This window comes from Dysidea avara, chromosome 1, assembly GCF_963678975.1.
Source record: "Dysidea avara chromosome 1, odDysAvar1.4, whole genome shotgun sequence".
NCBI lineage: Eukaryota > Metazoa > Porifera > Demospongiae > Dictyoceratida > Dysideidae > Dysidea > Dysidea avara.
In genome coordinates, this window is record NC_089272.1 from 14,764,088 (window position 1) to 14,785,216 (window position 21,129).

Sequence of the window (21,129 nt, forward strand, 5' to 3'; positions counted from 1 at the left end):
TTTTATTAGTTAATCTCGATTGCGTAATTGTTACACACTGTTGGTTTTTTCGTTGTATCTTCCTGGTTTTTAACTCGATTTCTTTAAAACCACAAACGGTTTGAGGTTCAATAATTAACCTATTCACCCACCTATTTTCAGCTTCTTCCTATAAGCGGTTTACCCTGTAGGCGTGACAATATATTGGTGTTATTTTTCGTGAATAATCACTAATAACTCTTTGTCTGTTCATCGTATTCCAGCCAAAGTTGGTATCTGTATAATACGTATATGGGAAACCAGAAAACGTGTAACTTTCTTGACTCATAAGGAAAAATTCAACCATGGTGTGGCTCTAAAAGGATATGTTTTCTCCACTGATTTTTTTAGTCTGAATTCATTCAAATAATGTTTTCACTTTATTAAGGTTGACCAAATACTATACGTCTAAAGTACATGGATATTACTTATTTATTGAATGCACTTAAGTGAATGTAAACAGAGGTACAATCCTTATTATAATGGTAGCGCATAACCAGTGCAACGTACACATATTAAATGCCTTGATGCTATATTGAATAAGCTCTAGTTTTTATAATAAAAGTTGAAGAACATCTACCTTCTTCCTCTACTATTGATCATGCAATTTGCAAAGCTTGTTGTGGCAATTATATTATGCAGGTATTTCTTAAATAACAAGCATGGTGTAACACATTACTAATTGCTTTATTTTGGTATTTGTTTTGCAGAATTTATTCCAACAATTACACTGCAACCATCTGGAGTCATGCGAGCGTTGGTTGGTGAAATGCAGGACATTGTTTGTTCAGTAACAACAGCTTTTAGGACAGACACAAGTGAAGTAACTCTAACCTGGGCAGGACCTGATGGGGTTATAATAGAAGACAATAGAGTGTCCATTATTCCAACATTTTCTGATGGTAACACTTATACAACAATACTTCAATTTGACTATTTGATGGAAGGTGATGAAGGGGTGTACACTTGTGATATAAAGATTGGTGAAGATGTTGATTCATTATCTGTGGAACTCCAAAACCTTATTAGTAAGTACTGTACATGATAACAATTAACATTGGTAATAAATTTTTAGCATGTATATTCATTGTTTTCTGGTTACTTCTTGATCATGAAAGAGAGGCATTGAAAGAAATACATGATTAATAAAAACAAATTGTTGGACAGGTACAAAAGTTTATCCACACAAAAACAGCCAAACTGTGAGGAAAAGGTTGCAACCTGGGTAAAAAGTTATGAAATTAAAGATGGTGGCCAAGGTGGCAGTCAAGAAATCGATGCAATGGTTTTAATACTAAAAGATACTAATAATTTTCACAGCCATTATCAAAGTTTATTAAGTCCGAACATCATTACTATTAAAATTCATTAGCATTAACATCAATGCAGCCATTTCTTGGCCACTACGTTTGATTTTACCACTTTTTAGTGAATGCCATACCATTTTTTTGCAGCTTGGCTGTTTTTTTTGTTGTGGATTTCATATTTTGTACTCTATGGCTGGCTTTGGAGTTTGTTACCCAATTTTTTCATATCTAGACACAATGATGGTTATTGAAGACAGAAGCTGTAATCGTGTTGTTTTCATTGACTTGTTCATTATACTACTCTAATAAAGCACACACTTTTTGAGGAAGTAGGCCACATACCCCTCAAAGAAGAAAAATGTAACTTTATTTGCCTGTATCTCACGAATGGCTTCATCGCATCTAATCAAATTTGTTGTGTGGCCTCCAGCCTATCTAGCAAACAGCTATAATACAAAAAATGGTATGCTTTTGGAGTGGAGTTATGCAGGCATAAAATTATGTTTTCTTTCTTCCTTCCAATAAATACACAGTGTGACTTGCCAGCTTTCTTAGCCACACAATGCACTGTCATGTGTCTTATCAATCATGTGCCAATTGTTAATATGTATATTGTTTATCCGTTATTGCAGTTCCAAGTCCTGTGGTCCATCTGAGAGCTGTAACTGATCAGATTTCTGATCAACCGCTTACGCTGGAATGTAATGCAACAACAGTGAGGGGTATCACAAGCAGTGTGGATATATCGATATTATCACTGGATACATTTGAAGATGTAGATCCCATCATAGTTGGTAATTCAGCAGTGTATAGTGCAAATTTCACACTGGAAGAATTGACTCCCTTTGATAATGGCAGACTTATAGTCTGTTTGGTAAACATAAATGGTACCACTTCAAGTGATACATTAATTTTGGATGTCTTAGGTAAGTATAAAATTATAATGTGTATTTGTATGTTTTACTTAGTTTGACTATTTAGGAGGTTTGTATGCAAATTGGCAGCAGTTGTTTATGTGTATCTTCCCACACATTATACGAATAATGTATAAACAACATGCATATAATAAGTACAAGTTGAGCTGAATCCTGAAAAATAGCTAAAATTAAAAGTGGATTTTTTCTCAACAGAGTTAACATTTCAGCCAACCAGTGGTAACAGCAAAGGTGTTAGCAACAGACACGTATGGTTTGGCTCTATTACAAGTTTGGGAAGGGATGTAATGACCACTGTACTTATATGGCTTCCCCATAGGAAATGTATTCTAAAATTTTTGATTGGTCATAAATATTATGTCAGACATTTGAACAAAAAGATTTTGAAATATTTTTAGCAGGTCAAGTAGTACTACAAATGAGCTAAATTTTAAGATCGTGTGTACTGTAATTGTATCCATGAGCTATTAAATGGTTTTGAGGATTCAGCTCAATGTATACATACTATAGTAGGTGTTAATTTTGTTGTACAGTGTAAGAAAAATAGCATACGCTAGTGGCATACATTTTTATGCACTTTTTTGTGAGCAATATTACAATCATAATAATTATTATGTGACTGGGACTTCAAAAATAAGACATGTGGGCACATATATTTTGCCTACCTTTTCAAACTTTATTGGTGTATAACTTTTTATGTCATTATTCTAAACCAATGAAGTTTTCACCAATTATTTAACAATTTGATGGTTTTATATTGCAAGAAACAGAATGGAAATTTGTGATCCCAGTGCCGAGATATAAGCTGGGGTGTAGTCTGTTCCCATATTATCACAGTCCTGGTCACATATGATTACGTGTGATAGTTTCTATAAAAGTTATATTATTGCAATCAATTGTTTTCAGTGATTTGTAATCCAGAAACAGCAACATGTTTATCTGAGGTATGTATGTATATCAATACATGCATGTGTTTAGATCATTGCATAAAATATGATAGCAACAGTTTCCTGGCAATGCTGCCATCACTGACTGCTAAAATTCATTGTGCTTGGTTAACACATGACTGCTAAACAGTACGTACTTCAAAATTGTTCGTGCACATGTACAGTAAATGTGCCAGTGTCAGTTACCCACAATAATTAGAACAATTGGTTACTGCTTCATAATTTATACAGCTAAAATGTTCCACTCATACATTTTAGGGCATTTTTGTTTAGAGTTTACTGTAGACTCCCAGAATAGGCTTTGTGACAGCTCTATGAAAGGACTTTTTTATAAATTTCATGTTATTGTACATCATTTCCTCATGCAAAGCAACTTCAGGGTTAGTATTATAGCACTAGCAAGCTAATATTTTTAGTTGTCAGGTGATTATGGAAGCACACTATAGGAATAAGACAATCATGTACAGCAAAACTCAGAATACTGACAGTATATAATTCCACATTTACTCTGCCTTAATTGCTCTATCTTTACTCCATCTTGGGGCTATGATTTCTAAATTTGAAAAGTAGTAACCCCTTTGTAGGGCTTGTGCCAATTATGCTAGCAAAAGTATCAGCATAATAGGAAAATTTCAAGATTTTAATAAAAATGTGCTAGACATGCACTACAAGTACAGCAAAGAATTAGTACACTACAGCTCATTACTGCATTTCATATCAAGAAAATGTGTAATGTTATTATTTTTATTGCTTTTGACTGATGATTTATACTTCACAGAATGAAATCGATACACTCTAATAGATCAGTCACTTATTCTTATACAGAAGTCAGAAAATACTCTAAAAAAACAGCCAATTTTTGTGCATAATCCTTGATGTTTCAACACTGCTCAAAAGTATCATACCCTGTAGGCTATTTTCAAGGCATAATTGGCTCAAGCCTAATGATAGGACCAGTAATCTGATTCTGCCTCAGTCTAGGCAGTATATAGTTGAAAGAGCAGTCCTAAAACAGAGTATATGGAGTATGATACATGTCGGGATCAATAAGTTTTAGTATGTTAGTTCTGCCATAATTCCAGGATGAATTTCAGTCTTTGAGTAGGTAAATATGCATAGGTGTTGGCAGTATATATAAGAGAACTTTAGATAAACATATGAAGTGTGTCTGGCTACTGCAATAGAGCTCTATTCTGAGAGGCTTCATTAAAGCCTAAATAAAACTGCCATCAAGGGGAATCACCCATAAGTTTTCACAAGTGTACAGTGAGTACTCTTTGCTCCCCTCCTAGAAACAAGTCATCCTGTAGAGCGTTCAGCTACAAACAAAGTACCCTACAGAGAGGACAGATAGAAGTTGCCTTGTAGAAAGTTCAGCTACAAGGAAACCATTATGTAGAGAGTTCAGCTGCACACAAATCGCCCTGTAGAGAGTTCAGCTTCGAACATATATGACACCCTGCAGAGAGTTCAACTAGAAACAAGTCCTCCTGTAGAGAGATAAGCTAGAAGGATCACCTTGTAGAGAGTTCAGCTACAAATAAATCATCCTGCAGAAAGTTCAACTATAGAAACAAGTCAACCTGTAGAGATCAGCTAGAAGATATGTTACCTTTAGAGAGTTCAGCTACAAAGAAACCACCCTATAAAGAGTTGAGCTACAAACCCATAGAGAAATCAGCTACAAACAAATCTTTAGAGAGTTCAGCTACGAACAGATCACTCCAAAGAGTTCAGCTAGAAACAATTCACCCATAGAGAGATCAGCTAGAAACAAGTCACCCTGTAGAGAGGTCAGCTAGAAGAAGTTACTTTGTAAAGAGTTCAGCTATACAAAGAAACCACCATGTAGATAGTTCAGCTGCAAACAAACACCCGGTAGAAACTTCAGTTAGAAACAAGTGACCCTGTAGAGAGATCAGCTAGAAGAAGTTACCTTGAGAGAGTTCAACTACAAAGAAACTACCCTGTAGAGAGTTCAAATACATTTCAATTCACCCAGCAGCAGAGAGATCAGCTGTAAACAAGTTATCCTGTAGGAAACAATTGGCATGTTATAAATATATGTAATTTGTATAATATTACTGATAAAATCAAAAATAGTTAAAGTATTAAAAATCTGCTTTAAATCTTGATTATGATTATAATTAAATCTTTTTCTTCTTCCTGCGGTAAAGAAAAAAATAGGTTTAAAAAGTCCAAAAAGAAGTGATATCTAATCCAAAACAGCCAAGCTGTAAAAAAAGAGTACATCCCCCAAAAAGGCTATGGTGAAAAAAGATGTTAATTCAAGGTGGCGGCCAAGAGATGGCTGTGGTGGTAGGTCAATTACAAAAATTTTAATAACAACAATTCACCTGATTTGTCGTTATTAAATTTTTACCATTAAACTACCATAACATCACAGCTCTTTCTTGGCCGCCACCTTGGATTTTACATATTTTTCACCATAGCCTTTTTGGGGGCTGCACTCTTTTTTTAAAGCTTGGCTGTTCTGGAATAGATTGACTTTACATTGCTTCTTGCAATACAGTTACAGTATAATACATGTATTCAAATCTTTGAAATGTTATGTATGGTTCATTCTCATTCTTTCTAATAGTTTTACCCATTTGGGTTAGACACAAATGATAATACAGTAGAACCAACTGATGATGGTTCCTCGCCACCAGTTAATCTGGAAGAAGACTTCATCTTTTTTGACCGAACTTACAGAAGATTATTTGTAAGTGAATCATGATAATTATAATAGTGATGTTTGTAACTGTGTACTAGCATACAGTGGAGTTTCACATATTTGGTTTGAATCAATATAATTTTTTATTTTGCATAGAAATGCATTAAGAACTACTCTGTCATTAGAAAGCACCAGTACATGTTTCCTTATGACTCATAGCTAATGACCTATTTTAGTATAGTTATATTAAAGCATCACTGTGAGTGTGTGAGTGCTATGAAGAAATAAAATACCAGGTGTGCAGCCAAAATTCTAATAGCACATGAGGCAAGGCTAAGCACTTAGCATCAAGGCTAAACACCAAGTGAGTATAGTATAAGTAAGGCAATGCTTTAAATTATTTATGGCATGTTCTAGTGCATTGAAGTGCCATATACAAATCACCCTAAAATGGAACCTTCGTTGTACACTTACTGTACATGCTTGCACATGTTAATAGTAGTCCAGGTGAATGTTAACAGTCCAGGTGTACATTATTACTAGAGTTCTGTGTTTCTTGTAGGCCTGTTAATTAGTGCAATGATCATAAACCTTAGTATTTTTCTCTGGACTAAGCTGCTGATTACTGAGTTTCAGTATGATGTTAGCCGCACCCATCTATACTGAGGGTTGTTGACAGCAAACCACTGATGCATGTGTTTTATAGTCAGTACAAGTTCACCTGAGCCCCCACCAAAACCAGTAGTATTAATGAGGTCAACATGCGTTTGCTCCCAATGATTTTGTACTGGAACAAGCATGTTTTATATTTCAAATATTTTTGTGCATCTGAATCATCCATACTAAATGTATGGGATATTTTTAAACCTCATAACTCACTTGTATCATTGACAATTATTTGTGCAGCTGGCCCATGTAACAAGAGTTAATTAACAAAAACGAGGGCTTAGGTGAATGTGAACTGACTAGTAGTGTTGAAGATTCATAAAGTACAGTTAGTGGACAACAAAGTGCAGTTTACATTTCAACTGTACTATATTGAAAATAGAGTGCACCTTTTCATTTGATGTCACAAATGTAAAGATTTCAAGTACTGTATTAGACTACAGTATCAAGACACACAGTACTGTGAAGAAGCCGGCGTGCCACACCCTGAGTATATTGACAGGAAGAAAGAAAATGGAAGGAAGAAGGAAGACAGGTTAATAAGCCTCCACGTTGGTGTAAACAAGCACAAACACTTTGGTGTATACAAGTACAAAAAGAAATGATATCTAATCCAAAACAGCCAAAATGTAAAAAAGGGTACGGTTCCTAAAATGCCATGGTGAAAAAATATGTGAAATCCAAGTGGCGGCAAGGAAATGCACTGTGATGGTAGAGTAATGGTACAAATTTTAATCACTACAGCTCAGGTGAATTTGGTGCTGCTTGGTCTTGGCACCAAATACATCTGAATTGTGGTTATTAAAATTTTTAACTACCATTACAGCCATTTCTTGGCCGCCACCTTGGATTTCACATGTTTTTTCACCATAGCCTTTTTGGGAACCACACCTTTTGTACAGTTTGGCTGTTTTGGATTAGATATAATTTCCCTTTACCATACATTACTCTGTTATCCAATTATAAAGCTTGTAGACACACTTATACATACAGTAAGCATTATAGCATATGCCCGTTTCCTATGATCATGTAGTGTACACAATCAGTAGCTACTAGCCAGTGAATGTTTATTATTACTTTATACAGGTCAACAACAATGGGATAATTAGCTTTGGAAATAGTTTTAGTCAGTTTGATCCTAGCAGATTTCCTAGAAATACTACAGAATCATTGATTGCTCCATACTGGGCTGACACAGACATCCAAACAAATGGGAGTGGAACTGTGTTTTTTCGAGAGACCACCAATCTTACTTTTCTTCAAAGAGCTTCAAGAGAAATACAGGATGGGCTGTCAGTGTCATTTACTCCAACTCACTTGTTAATAGCTACATGGGATTCCATTGGTTACTTTGACAGTGGAACTGTTGAGAGTGGAACTGATCGGGTAATTGTACATGCATAATTAATGTGTTTATGTTGCAATTGTGTTACATATAGAGCTGCAAAACTGAAGGCTATTGTACTTGCTTGGAACACTATTGTGTAGTTTTAGTAGCTGTAAATCTTCAATTGTATTTTTAAAAGTTTTAATTTAAAATAATGTAGTGGTACAAACAATAAAAAGTTATGAAACAAACGATGAGAATAATTGTATTACAGCATAGCTCTGTTTGAAAATCCCTACATTGTTATGTTATAACAATCTAATCAAAAACAGCCAAGCTGTAAAAAAAGGTGCGGCCCCCAAAAAGGCCATGGTGAAAAAAGATGTGAAATCCAAGGTGGAGGCCAAGAAATGGCTGTGATGGTAGGTTAATGGTAAAAAATTTAATAATGACAATTCAGGAGAATTTGGTGCCAAGATCAAGCGGCACAAAATTCATCTGAATTGTCGTTATTAAAATTTTTACCATTAACCTTCCATCACAGCCATTTCTTGGCCGCCACCTTGGATTTCACATCTTTTTTCACCATGGCCTTTTTGGGGGCCGCAACTTTTTTTATAGCTTGGCTGTTTTTGATTAGATATCACTTCTTTTTGTATTTGTATACTGCAAAACCGGCCAATGGCTGGCTTTAGGGTTTTTTTCTTTACCACAGGAAGAAGAAAAGAACTTAAGAAGATTTTTAATACTTCAATAATTTTTGATTTTATTAGTGATTATACAAATTATATACATATATTTATTACATGCCCTTTATTCCCCACAGGATATTATTTTGCAGCTGATCTCTCTACTGGGTGACTTGAAATGTAGCTGAACTATCTATAAGGTGACCTCTTCTAGTTGATCTCTCTACAGGGTGATTTGTTTCTAGCTGAACTCTCTATAGGTGATTTGTTTGCAGCTAAACTCTCTACATGGTGGTTTCTTTGTAGCTGAACTCTCTACACGATGGTTTCTTTGCAGCTGAACTCTCTACAAGGTGACTTCTTCTAGCTGATCTCTCTACAGGGTGATTTGTTGTAGTTGAATTCTCTACAGGGTGATTTGTTTGCAGCTAAACTCTCTACATGGTGGTTTCTTTGTAGCTGAACTCTCTACATGATGGTTTCTTTGTAGCTGAACTCTCTACAAGGTGACCTCTTCTAGCTGATCTCTCTACAGGGTGATTTGTTTCTAGCTGAACTCTCTACAGGTTATTTGTTTGCAGCTAAACTCTCTACATGGTGGTTTCGTTGTAGCTGAACTCTCTACACGATGGTTTCTTGGTAGCTGAACTCTCTACAAGGTGACTTCTTCTAGCTGACCTCTCTACAGGGTGATTTGTTTCTAGCTGAACTCTCTATAGGTGATTTGTTTGCAGCTAATCTCTCTACATGGTGGTTTCTTTGTAGCTGAACTCTCTACAAGGTGATTTGTTTGCAGCTGAACTCTCTACATGATGGTTTCTTCGTAGCTGAACTCTCTACAAGGTAACCTCTTCTAGCTGATCTCTCTACAGGGTGATCTTTTTGTAGCTGAACTCTCTACAGGGGGATTTGTTTGCAGCTGAACTCTCTACATGATGGTTTCTTTGTAGCTGAACTCTCTACAAGGTGACCTCTTCTAGCTGATCTCTATACAGGGTGATTTGTTTCTAGCTGTGTGAACTCTCTACAGGCGATATGTTTGCAGCTGAACTGTCTACATGGCGGTTTCTTTGTACCTGAACTCTCTACAAGGTGACTTGTTTCTAGCTGATCCCTCTACAAGGTAACTTCTTCTCTACAGGGTGATTTGTTGTAGTTGAATTCTCTACAGGGTGATTTGTTTGTAGCTGAACTCTCTACAGGATGGATTCTTTGTTACTGAACTTTCTACAAGACAACTTTTTCTAGCTGATCTCTCTACAAGGTGACTTCCTCTAGCTGATCTCTCTATAGGGTGACTTGTATCTAGCTGAACTATCTACAGGATGATCTGTTCATAGTTGAACTCTCTACAGGTTAATTTGTTTGTAGCTGAAACCTCTTGTTTCAAACTGATCTCACTGTAGCATAACTTCTTTGTAGCTGAAATCTCTACAGAGTGATTTTTTTGTAGCTGAACTGTATATAGGGTGATTTGTTTGTACCTGAACTTTCTACAGGGTGATTTGTTTATAGCTGAATGCTCTGCAGGGTGATTTGTTTGTAGTTGATCTCTCTACAGGGTTTCTTTGCAGCTGAGTTCTCTACAGGGTGACTTCTTCTAGCTGAACTCTCTCTTGTTTCTAGTTGATCTCTCTACAGAGTAACTTGTTTGTATAGCTGAACTCTTTACAGAGTAGTATTTTGGTTGCTGAACTCTCTACACGGTGACTTGTTTGTAGCAAAATTCTTTACGGAGTGACTTGGTGGTAGCTGAATTCACTACAGAGTGACTTACTTGTAGCTGAACACTGTATAAACTATAAAGTGACTTGTCTGTAGCTGAACTCTCTTCAGGGTTACTTGTTTGCAGGTGATCTCTATAGGGTAACTTGTTTGTATAGATGAACTCTTTACAGGATAGTTTCTTTGGAGCTGAACTCTCTCCACAGTGACTTGTTTGTAGCTGAATTCTCTAGAGAGTGTAGCCGAACTCTCTACAGGGTGCATGACTTGTTTATAGCTGAACTCTCTTCAGTGTGGCTTGTAATGTTCTGAATCACTACAGTGATATATTTGTAGCTGAACTATCTATAGGGTGACTTGCTTCTTGCTGAACTGTCTATAAGATTAGCTGTTTGCAGCTGAACTCCCTACAGAATATGGTAATAGAATTCTATAATGGAGTAAATAAATTAGCTGAATGCTCTATTAGGGTGACTGTTCTATTAGAGTATCTCGATCTCGCATTTGCTACACGGAGTTGGCTTTCGAATCATAACTCAGTGGTTTGTAATCCGATTCTTCTATACTACTGCAAGGACTTTCAATGAAGATTATTCCAGCTATACACCGATTTTCAACTCATTGCTCTAAGCGGTTTGCCTAGTAGGCGTGAAAACTAATACTTTTTATTCCTAAAAATCGATCGCGTAATTGTGACACAGGTTGGGTTTTATGTCATATCTCCGTGGTCTTTATCTCGATTCCTTTCAAACCACCAAAAGGCACTCCTACGATAGTTACTCCATCTACATAGCAATTTTCAACTCATTCCATGAAGTGATTTACCCTGTAGGCGTGACAACAAATCGATCTTGTTTTACGCGAATAATCGGTCATAACTCCTGAATCATTCACCGGATTTGCACCAAAATTGATGCTAGGATTTGCCTTTGGACTCCCCTTCTGTGTGCCAAATTTCAAGGCGATCGGAGTACGCGTTTGCGTTTTATAGCAATTTTTGCAAGTGTGCGAAAAGACGAAGAAAAAAAAACGAAGAAAAAAAAAACGAAATTTTGGCCACTCTTATCTCGGAAATAGCTTGAGTGATTTCCTTCAAATTTGGAATGTAGACTCCCCTAGCTGGCGGGCAACTCTGCAGCAAATTTGGTTCCAATCGGATGAGGTATCACCGAGATACAAATGTGTGAAAATGATGTTTTCTTTCTTCCTGTCAATATACTCACGGTGTGGCGCGCCGGCTTCTTGGGCTGCACGACACACTATCGTGTGTCTTGATATTACCATTTTGTTCAACTCCAAAATAGGGATTTTCCCACTGAATTGTGTCATTCATCTCTTGTTTCACTACTTTTTATCATTTGTATGCCTACCTCATTGTAAACTATTAATCTTTAAATGTCTGGTTTTTGTTAGAGCATACAGCTATAAATGTGTAACTATATTCTTTTAGGGTGACCGATGTATTAGAGCATCTTGAGTCAGCCTTTCACCTACAAGGGTACATGTGACTGTTTTATATTTTCACTGTACTAGCATCAAGACACACGGTAGTGTGTTGTGCGGCCCAAGAATCCGGCGCGCCACACCGTGAGTATATTTACAGGAAGAAGTAAACGCGATTTTCATACCTTTGTAGCTCCGTGATTCTTAATCCGATTAAAACCAAAGTTGCTGCAGAAATGCCGGCTAGGTAGGAGATTCCAAATTTGAAGAAAATCACTCCAGCCATTTCCGAGATACGAGCGGCCAAAGTTTGGTTTTTTTTTTCTTCTACTTCTTTTCGCACACTTTGCAAAATTCGCCGAATGCGTGCTCCAATCAGACTGCAATTTGGCACACTTAAAGGGCTCATTAAGGCGAATCTCAGTACCAGGTTTGGTAGGAATCCAATGAACATTCACGGAGTTATGACCGCTTATTTGCGTAAAATAAGGTCGAAGGTCTGTCACGCCCACAGGTTAAACCGCTTGAAGGAATGAGCTGAAAATTGCTATGTAGATGGAGTAACTATCGTAGGAGTGCCTTTTTCTGGTTTGAAAGCAATCCAGTTAAAGGCCATCGAGATATGACACAAAACCCAACCTGTGTCACAATTACGCGATCGATTTTTATGAATAAAAAAACTATTAGTTTTCACGCCTACCAGGCAAACCACTTAGAACAGTGAGCTGAAAATCGGTGTGTAGCTGGAATAATTATCATAGAAAGTCCTTGCAGTAGTACAGAAGAATCGGATTACAAACTACTAAGTTCTGATTCTAAAGCCAACTACATGTAGCATATGAAAGATCGAGATACTCTAATAGAACAGTCACAATAATAGAGCATTCAGCTACGTTTATAATTCACTCCATTATAGAATTATATTGCATTGCAAGTTATTCTGTACGGAGTTCAGCTACAAACAATTAATCTTATAGACAATTCAGCTGCAAGCAAGTCACCCTGTAGAAAGGTCAGCTACAAATATGTTGCTGTAGAGATTCAGAACATTATAAGTCACACTGAAGAGAATTCAGCTATAAATAAGTCACCTTGTAGAGACAACAAGTCACCCTGTAGAGAATTCAGCTACAAACAAGACACTGCATAAAGGGTTCGGCTACAAAAAAGCTACCCAGTAGAGAGTTCATCTAGATCAGCTACAAATAAGTTACTTTATGCACTGTTCAGCTACAAGTAAGTCACTCTGTAGAGAGTTCAGCTACAAACAAGTCACTCTGTAGTACAAACAAGTCACCGTGTAGCTGGAGACTTTAGCAACCAATCAAAAAACCACCCTGTAAAGAGTTCAGCTATACAAACATGTCATAACTCTATAGAGAAAGTTATAACTCTATACACTGTTAAAACGAGGTGTTACAGGTACACCCATCGTAAAGGTGTTCATGTACACCCATGGTATTTACAACACCCTAGGGGAGTATTGTAGCACTTGGGGTGTTGTTGAACACCACAAATGACATTTTACTCCCCAATAATAGCTAAGCCACTGTAAGGGTGTTTGCCTACACCTAGGTATATTGAAACCCACAATTGGATGCTTCTATTGAAAATTAGGTTATAAGTACAGTTTGCTAACTTCTATAAGAGTGACTTGGAAACAACTATGTGGTAAGTATAAGGTGTTGCAAATATATTATTGTGTACTGCTAATGTGCTTTGTTGTTGGTAGTCATTGAGTATAAATTGAAATCAACATGAAGGTTACTGGAATGCTATAGCAAGCCTACATTTCTTTTCAACAAAATGTCACCATGGAGAGCACTAGAACACCTTTATAGCTATTCCTAGAACACCCTTAGGGAGTGTTGCAATGCCCTTGTAACACCTTTTAGGTGCTCCTAGAGCACACCTGGGGAATACTACAACTCCCTTCAAAGGAGTTTAATTTAAACAGCAGTTAGAACTCCCCCAAAGGTGATTGGATTACACCCTATTTTTAACAGTGTAGAGAGATCAGCTAATTATACAGTAGAGAGATCAGCTACAAGACATCACCTTATAGAGAGTTTAGTTACAAAGAAACCACCCTGTAGAGAGTTCAGCTGCAAACATATTACCCTGTAGAGAGTACAGCTATGAACAGATCGCCCTGTAGAGAGTTCAGCTAGAAAAAGTCATGCTGTAGAGAGATCAGCTAGAAGGATCACCTTGTAGAGAGTTCAACTACAAACAAATCACCTTGCAGATAGTTCAGCTACAAACAAGTCACCCTATAGAGAGATCAGCTAGAAGAAGTTACCTTGTACAGAGCTCAGCTACAAAGAAACCATCATATAAAGAGTTCAGCTGCAAACAAATCACCCTGTAGAAAGTTCAGCTATGAAAAGATCAACCTGTAGAGAGATCAGCTAGAAGAAATCACCTTGTAGAGAGTTCAGCTACAAAGAAATCACCATGTGGAGAGTTCAGCTCGAAACAAATCATCTGTAGAGAGTTCAGCCAGAAACAAGTTCACCCTGTAGAGAGATCAGCTAGAAACAAGTCACCCTGCAGCTACAAAGAAACCATCCTGTAGAGGGTTCAATTACAAACAGATAACCCTATAGAGAGTTCAGCTACTGTAGAAACAAGTCACCATGTAGAGAGATCAGCTAGAAACAAGTCATCCAGAGATCAGCTAGAAACAAGTCACTCTGTAGAGAGATCAGCTAGAAACAAGTCACCCTGTAGAGAGATCAGCTAGAAACAAGTCACCAGTAGAGAGATCAGCTACAAAGAAACCATCCTATAGAGAGTTCAATTGCAAACAGAAAACCCTATAGAGAGTTCAGCTAGAAACAAGTCATCCAGAGATCAGCTAGAAACAAGTCACCCTGTAGAGAGATCAGCTACAAAGAAACCATCCAGTAGAGAGTTCAATTGCAAACAGAAAACCCTTTAGAAAGTTCAGCTAGAAACAAGTCATCATGTAGAGAGATCAGCTAGAAACTAGTCACCCTGTAGAGAGATCAGCTACAAAGAAACCATCCTGTAGAGAGTTCAGCTACAATCAAGTTACACTATAAAGAGATCAGCTAGAAACAAATCATCTTGTAGGGAGTAAAGTTGCAAACAAATCACCCTGTAGAGAATTCAGCCACCCTATAGAGAGTTCAGCTTGAACAAGTCACCTTGCAGAGAGTTCAACTACAAAGAAATCACCATGTAGAGAGTTCATCTGCAAACAAATCACCCTGTAGAGAGTTCAGCTAGAAACAAATCACCCTGCAGCTACAAACAATAAGAGTTTCAGCTACAGTTCAGTTATTTAAGAAGTCACCTTATTAACTACAATATGTGATAATCTTCATTTAATGTTAAATATACAAATATTTCATCAGACAAAAGCTATACACACAATTACTTCCTTTCTTCCACAATTCCTTACAAGTTCAATGGAAGTAGCATCAAAGCCATATGGCAAGCTTTGTGACTTGCAATACAAAAAGAAGTGATATCTAAACCAAAACAGCCAAGCTGTAAAAAAAGAGTGCGGCCCCCAAGGTGAAAAAAGATGTGAAATCCATGGTGGTGGCCAAGAAATGGCTGTGATGGTAGGTTAAGGGCAACAATTTTAATTGCGACAATTCAGATGAATTTGGTGCCAAATCCTAGTGGAGGAGGCAACACAAATTCACTTGAATTGTCGTAATTAAAATTTTTGCCATTAACCTACCATCACAGCCATTTCTTGGCCGCCACCTTGGATTTCACATCTTTTTTCACCTTGGGGGCCGCACTCTTTTTTTACAGCTTGGCTGTTTTAGTTTAGATCAAGACACACGGTAGTGTGTCGTGCGGCCCAAGAAGCCGGCGCGCAACCCCGTGAGTATATTGACAGGAAGAAAGAAAACGCAATTTTCGCACCTCCGTAGCTCTGTGCTGCCTTGATGAAACAAGACAAATTTTGCTGTGTACATTCCCTCCAACTTCAGTACTCCACATTCCAAATTTGAGCGAAATCGCTTTAGGCATTCCTGAGATATGCGACTTCAAAAATTGGCTTAGTTTCTTGGTTTTTTTTTTTTCTTCTTATTTTTCTTCCTCTTTTCGCACACTTACACAAACTGCTATAAAACGCGAACGCGTTATCCGATTGCCTTGAAATTTGGCACACAGAAGGGGGGTATAAAGGCGCATCTCTGTACCAACTTTGGCTGGAATACCATAAACAGGCAAAGAGTTATGAGCGATTATGCACGAAAAATAACACCAATATGTTGTCACGCCTACAGGGTAAACCGCGTATGGGAAGAAGCTGAAAATCGGTGGGTGAATAGGTTAACTATTGAACCTCAAACCTTTTGTAGTTTGAAAGAAATCGAGCTAAAAACCAGGAAGATACAGCGTAAAAACCAACAGTGTGTAACAATTACGCAATCGAGATTAGCTAATTTTTATTATTATTATTATTATTATTATTATGCTTGCCACGCCTACCAGATAAACAACTTGGGGTAATGCTTTGAAAATCGCTGTACAGATGGAGTTATCATCTTAGAAAGGCTCTTCAATGGTGTAGAAAAATCAGACTTAAAGCCACGGAGTTATAACACGAAATCCAACTTGGTGTAGCAAGTGCGAGATCGAGATACTCTAATAGAGCAGTCATCCTAATAGAGCAGTCACCCTGAACAGAATTCAAGAGATCAGTTAGAAATAAGTAACCTGTATAGAGATCAGCTACAAACAAATCACCCTGTAGAGAGTTCAGCTACAAACAATTCACCCTGTTCAGACATCAGTTAGAAGAAGTTTTCTTGTAGAGAGTTCAGTTACAAACAAATCACCCTGTTGAAAGATCAGCTAGAAGATGTCACCTTATAGATAGTTCAGTTACAAAGAAACCACCATGTAGAGAATTCAGCTACAAACTAGTGACCCTGTAGATACATCAGCTAGAAGAAGTTACCTTGTAGAGAGTTCAGCTACAAAGAAACCATTCTGTAAAGAGCTCAGCTGCAAACAAATCACCTATACAGAATTCAGCTACAAACACATCACCCTGTAGAGAGATCAGCTAGAAGAAGTTACCTTGTAGATCGTTCAGCTACAAACAATTCACTCTGTAGAGAGAGCAATTAGAAGAAGTCACCTTGTAGAGTGTTCAGTTACAAAGAAACCACCATGGAGATTTCTGTAATCAATATAATATTATGTGACCGGATTTGCGAAAAGGGGTCTTCCACACACATCCAATTCCGTAACCGTTGGAGACCATAACTCAGTGTTCAAGTAACATATTAACCTGAAAATTTCACCACGTATTCAGCTATAGTGGTGCTCACCACTGTCCAAATTTCAAAGCAATAGCTCTTTCCAATCTGAAGTTATCAATTGTCAAAGTTGGCAAATTGGATGTGTGTGGAAGACCCCTTTTCGCAAATCCGGTCACATATGTATTATACAGTATATATAATTTGTACATTTACGGATAAAATATTTAAAGTACATCTACTTCATCTTTTCTTCTTCCTGTAGTAAAGAAAAAAACATAGGTTAAAAAAGTCCCAAAGCTGGCCATAGGCCGGCTTTGGGGTATACAAATACAAAAAGAAATGAAATCTAATCCAAAACAGCCAAGCTGTAAAAAAAGTGTGCGGCCCTCAGAAAGGCTATGGTGAAAAAAGATGTGAAATCCAAGATGGCGGCCAAGAAATGGCTGTGATGGTAGGTTAATGGTAAAAATTTTAATAATGACAATTTAGGTAAATTTTGTGAAGCGGCACAAAAATTCACCTGAATTGTCATTATTAAAATCTTTACCATTAACCTACCATCACAGCCATTTCTTGGCCGCCACCTTGGATTTCACATATTTTTTCACCATAGCCTTTCTGAGGGCCGCACACTTTTTTTACAGCTTGGCTGTTTTGGATTAGATTATAATTACAGCTAGACTAATAATAGGGGTGTGTGGTCATCGTGACCAAGTACTGTAAATAGATTGTTAAGAGATATGGTCTCACGCTCAATCGTTATTAATCCATTAATGGATGTGATCTCAAACCAATTGTGAAGTCACAGGTATCTGCCCAATGTATACAGTTTAATAATTAATTTTGCAGTGTCTAAGTACGCTGCTCAAGAAAAATTTTGATATGGAAAGTTAACACCTCAATTATGGTTTCATTGCATAAAGAAAACAATGACCAATTTGACTGAAGATAAAAGTAAAGACAAGGCACAGAGGACACACACTCATCAGATCACCAAAAGGTACATGCCACTAAGAGTTTATTATTGTGGTGTAAAATGTTGGTCATGCGCTGGTTTGTTTGGACTCCACACTTGCCGGAAACTGTGGTCAGGCAGGAAGGCAGGCTGGCAGACAAACTTCAAGTTTTGGTGATTCTATATGAGCTAACAGTATTCTTGTTTTTAATGCTGTAGTTGATGTTAGACAGACTAATATGATTCCATAGAGGTGATTTTCGTCACGTAAGGTGTCTTTAGAATAGTTTTAAAGGCAGAATTTTTAATGGTACATGTCACTTTTGGGGCAATCCCTACTTAAACATTACTACCGTACTGTTTGATTAGGCTTAAGCCAATTTATGCTTTAAAATAGTTTGCTATCAGGTGCATATATTTAATGGACTAGGTTACTGGTCTGGACTATTGGTCTCAAGTAGTTCAGCCACTTCAAATCTGTTATAAATCAACACCATCCACCATAACACATAAAGCATGCTTACTATTGACAGTAAAATCACATAAGAGTTCACTGAATAGCACACATTGACATAAAATTCAGTCAGTTTTGCAATCATACTTTTAACATAAACAGTGATATTGCATTGCAGTAGTCTGCATAATCACTTGATTTGGCAACCTTGCTAGCAAATTGCAACAATTATACAGTGTTAACAGTTAGCCAGAGAAACATTTCCCATACACACACACTATCTAGCAAGCATGTAAGGATGCTTATATTTGTGTACATTAATATTATATTAGTGTAAATTAGAAGAGAGTGTGAACTCTAATTGAGTAACAGATCACTAAAACTAGACCACAGTTAACTGTATGTGCCTCTAATAAACAAGATAATACATTGAGAAACTTAATCATGTGAACTAGAAGGCAATGGTCATACAAAAACAGGTGTTTGAAAAAAATTTGTATGAGTCCTATAATCCAGCTCAGTAATACACTCAGAAATCCGTTATTAGCCTTTTGAGCAAAGCTCAAAAATCAAGCATAATTATTATGTTCAAAAGTATTGTGCTCAAGAGCAGCCGACTGCTTTATAACAGCATGTTAGTAATCAGCTGCTTCATTAGGGTGACAGTTTTATTACAATATTTTGATTTTTGAATTAACCTCAGCGAAGTGTGAATAGTCAACAAAGAAACAGCAAAATAATACACATTAATATGAAATCAGTAATAATCTAAGTGTGACTATATTTAGCCGTATTTTGGCATGCACATTGCAGTTACGAGTACAGTGTCTACTATCTAAAACAGCATTAAATAATTTTGTAGCATCTAAATATGGAAGTGTCAATGCATAAAATTAATGCTTTGATATGGTTTTGTTCTGATGACCAGCTTGAGGAAAGGTAGGGCACAGAAGACAGACAGTCATCAAAACCCCAAAAGGCACATGCCACTGGTGAGCTTGTTATTGTGGTGTAATGTAGTGGTCATACAGTTTAGCCTCCAGTTGCGACTGTGGTCAGTCTGGCTAGAAAGTAGCAGGCAGGCAAACTATATAAAAGGTTTAGATAATTTCCTTTTTTAAACTCAGTATTCATTCTTCCGTACAGTGTTTTGTTGTTTTTAAAAGAGACTTTTCCATATAGGTGCTTTTCATCATGTAAGATGTTTCTACGTAGGTTTTCATGGGGATGCATCATTTAAGGGAGGATCCTTATTGTACAGGGTAAAATATTACCGTACTGTGTGATATGCATGTTGGTCTATGACAAACAAGTATAAGAGGGAGACCAATACTTACTATACATTCATATAGTACATTGGTGTACACAACATACAATATGTTATAATTAAAGCACTGCTGCATGGGTGTACACAAAATACAGCACAAGGGAATGTGTTGAGAGGCTAATACAGCACAGGGTGATGCTGAGTGCTGTATTTTCCTTGAGACATCCCTGAACGCTGTATTTTTTGTACCCGAAATCATAGGCGGTGCTTTAAGTGTTTTATTTTACTTCCTAGTCATCTTGCTCAGAGCGATTTTCTTGGGTACCTGATCACTTCAATTATTGGTGATCAGACTATCAGCAAGTTGTCATAATAATCTATTTGTAGTCGTAGAATGAACTGATACGATTAGTTTGGCTAGTTTTAGCATTTGTCAGTGTCACGAACATGATCTATTGTGCCGTCAGACTGTTCATGTAATCTATTTCTAGTTATAAAACCAACTTGTAGGATTAGTCTAGCTAGTTTTAGTGATTTACAGTGTCATACACGTGATTGAACATGCTGTCTGAGTGAGGTTGTTTTCATAACTCTCCTTACATAACTGCGCAGCATAACTGTACTGTATTTGTCCAAACATATTGTATTTACCCAGCTATCTGCATATCTATACTGTATTTTCCAAATTAGCCACATAACTGTGCTGTATTACTCATAGAGTACAGTTATGCAGTTAATTGGTACAATATAGAAAATACAGCATGTAACAGCACTTTGATCCTCCCACACAAAGTGTGATTAACCATTTTTGGTACATGATTGTGCCAGTGAATTTATATCTAAATTCTGTGCTTATTTGCATGTAGAGGAATACATTTCAATGTGTGCTTGCTACTGATGGACTATGGTCTTTTATAATATTCCTGTATGCTGATGGACTAATACAATGGACTACTGGTGATGCCTCTGGTGGAACAAATGGACTTGGTGGGAATGCAGCAACTGCTGGATATGATGCTGGTGATGGAGAGAACTTCTTCACCATCTCGGGATCGGGGACTTCAGAGATCATTGGTATTACAAGGACCAGCAATGTGGGTAATCTCGGAATGTGGATATTTGGTACTACTCGACAAGGTGTGTAATGGTCCATCTACTGCCCTGCATACTGTATATGTGCATAATATGAAAATACCATGTATACACTTTCACTCAATACCAATAATAAGTAATAAAGTTATGGTGAATTACTCCTGAAATAAGAATCATTCATCAGAAGCATGAAGAGTGATAGAGCACAATTATGGAACAACTAACAAATGTTATCAAGACTCATGGTAGTGAGGTGCACGGCCAAGAAACTACGGAGCACGAGCCCAACTAAAAGACGTAGCCACTACTGTGAGTTATTTATGTGTAGGGTCAGTTTTGCAATATTAGCCCTGGATTATGCAACAT

General features: G+C 37.1%; 1 protein-coding gene across 1 annotated transcript; it reads left to right on the top strand.

Annotated features, from left to right (window-relative positions):
- The first annotated feature begins 735 nt into the window (after positions 1–735).
- On the top strand, positions 736–20,816 carry LOC136260293 (sushi, nidogen and EGF-like domain-containing protein 1). Its single transcript, XM_066054013.1, has 6 exons — positions 736–1,046; positions 1,958–2,251; positions 3,167–3,204; positions 5,810–5,932; positions 7,637–7,936; positions 20,538–20,816. Exons 1-6 carry the CDS (start codon positions 767–769, stop codon positions 20,814–20,816), a joined length of 1,314 nt encoding a protein of 437 aa, XP_065910085.1. The 5' UTR covers positions 736–766.
- Positions 20,817–21,129: the final 313 nt, after the last annotated feature.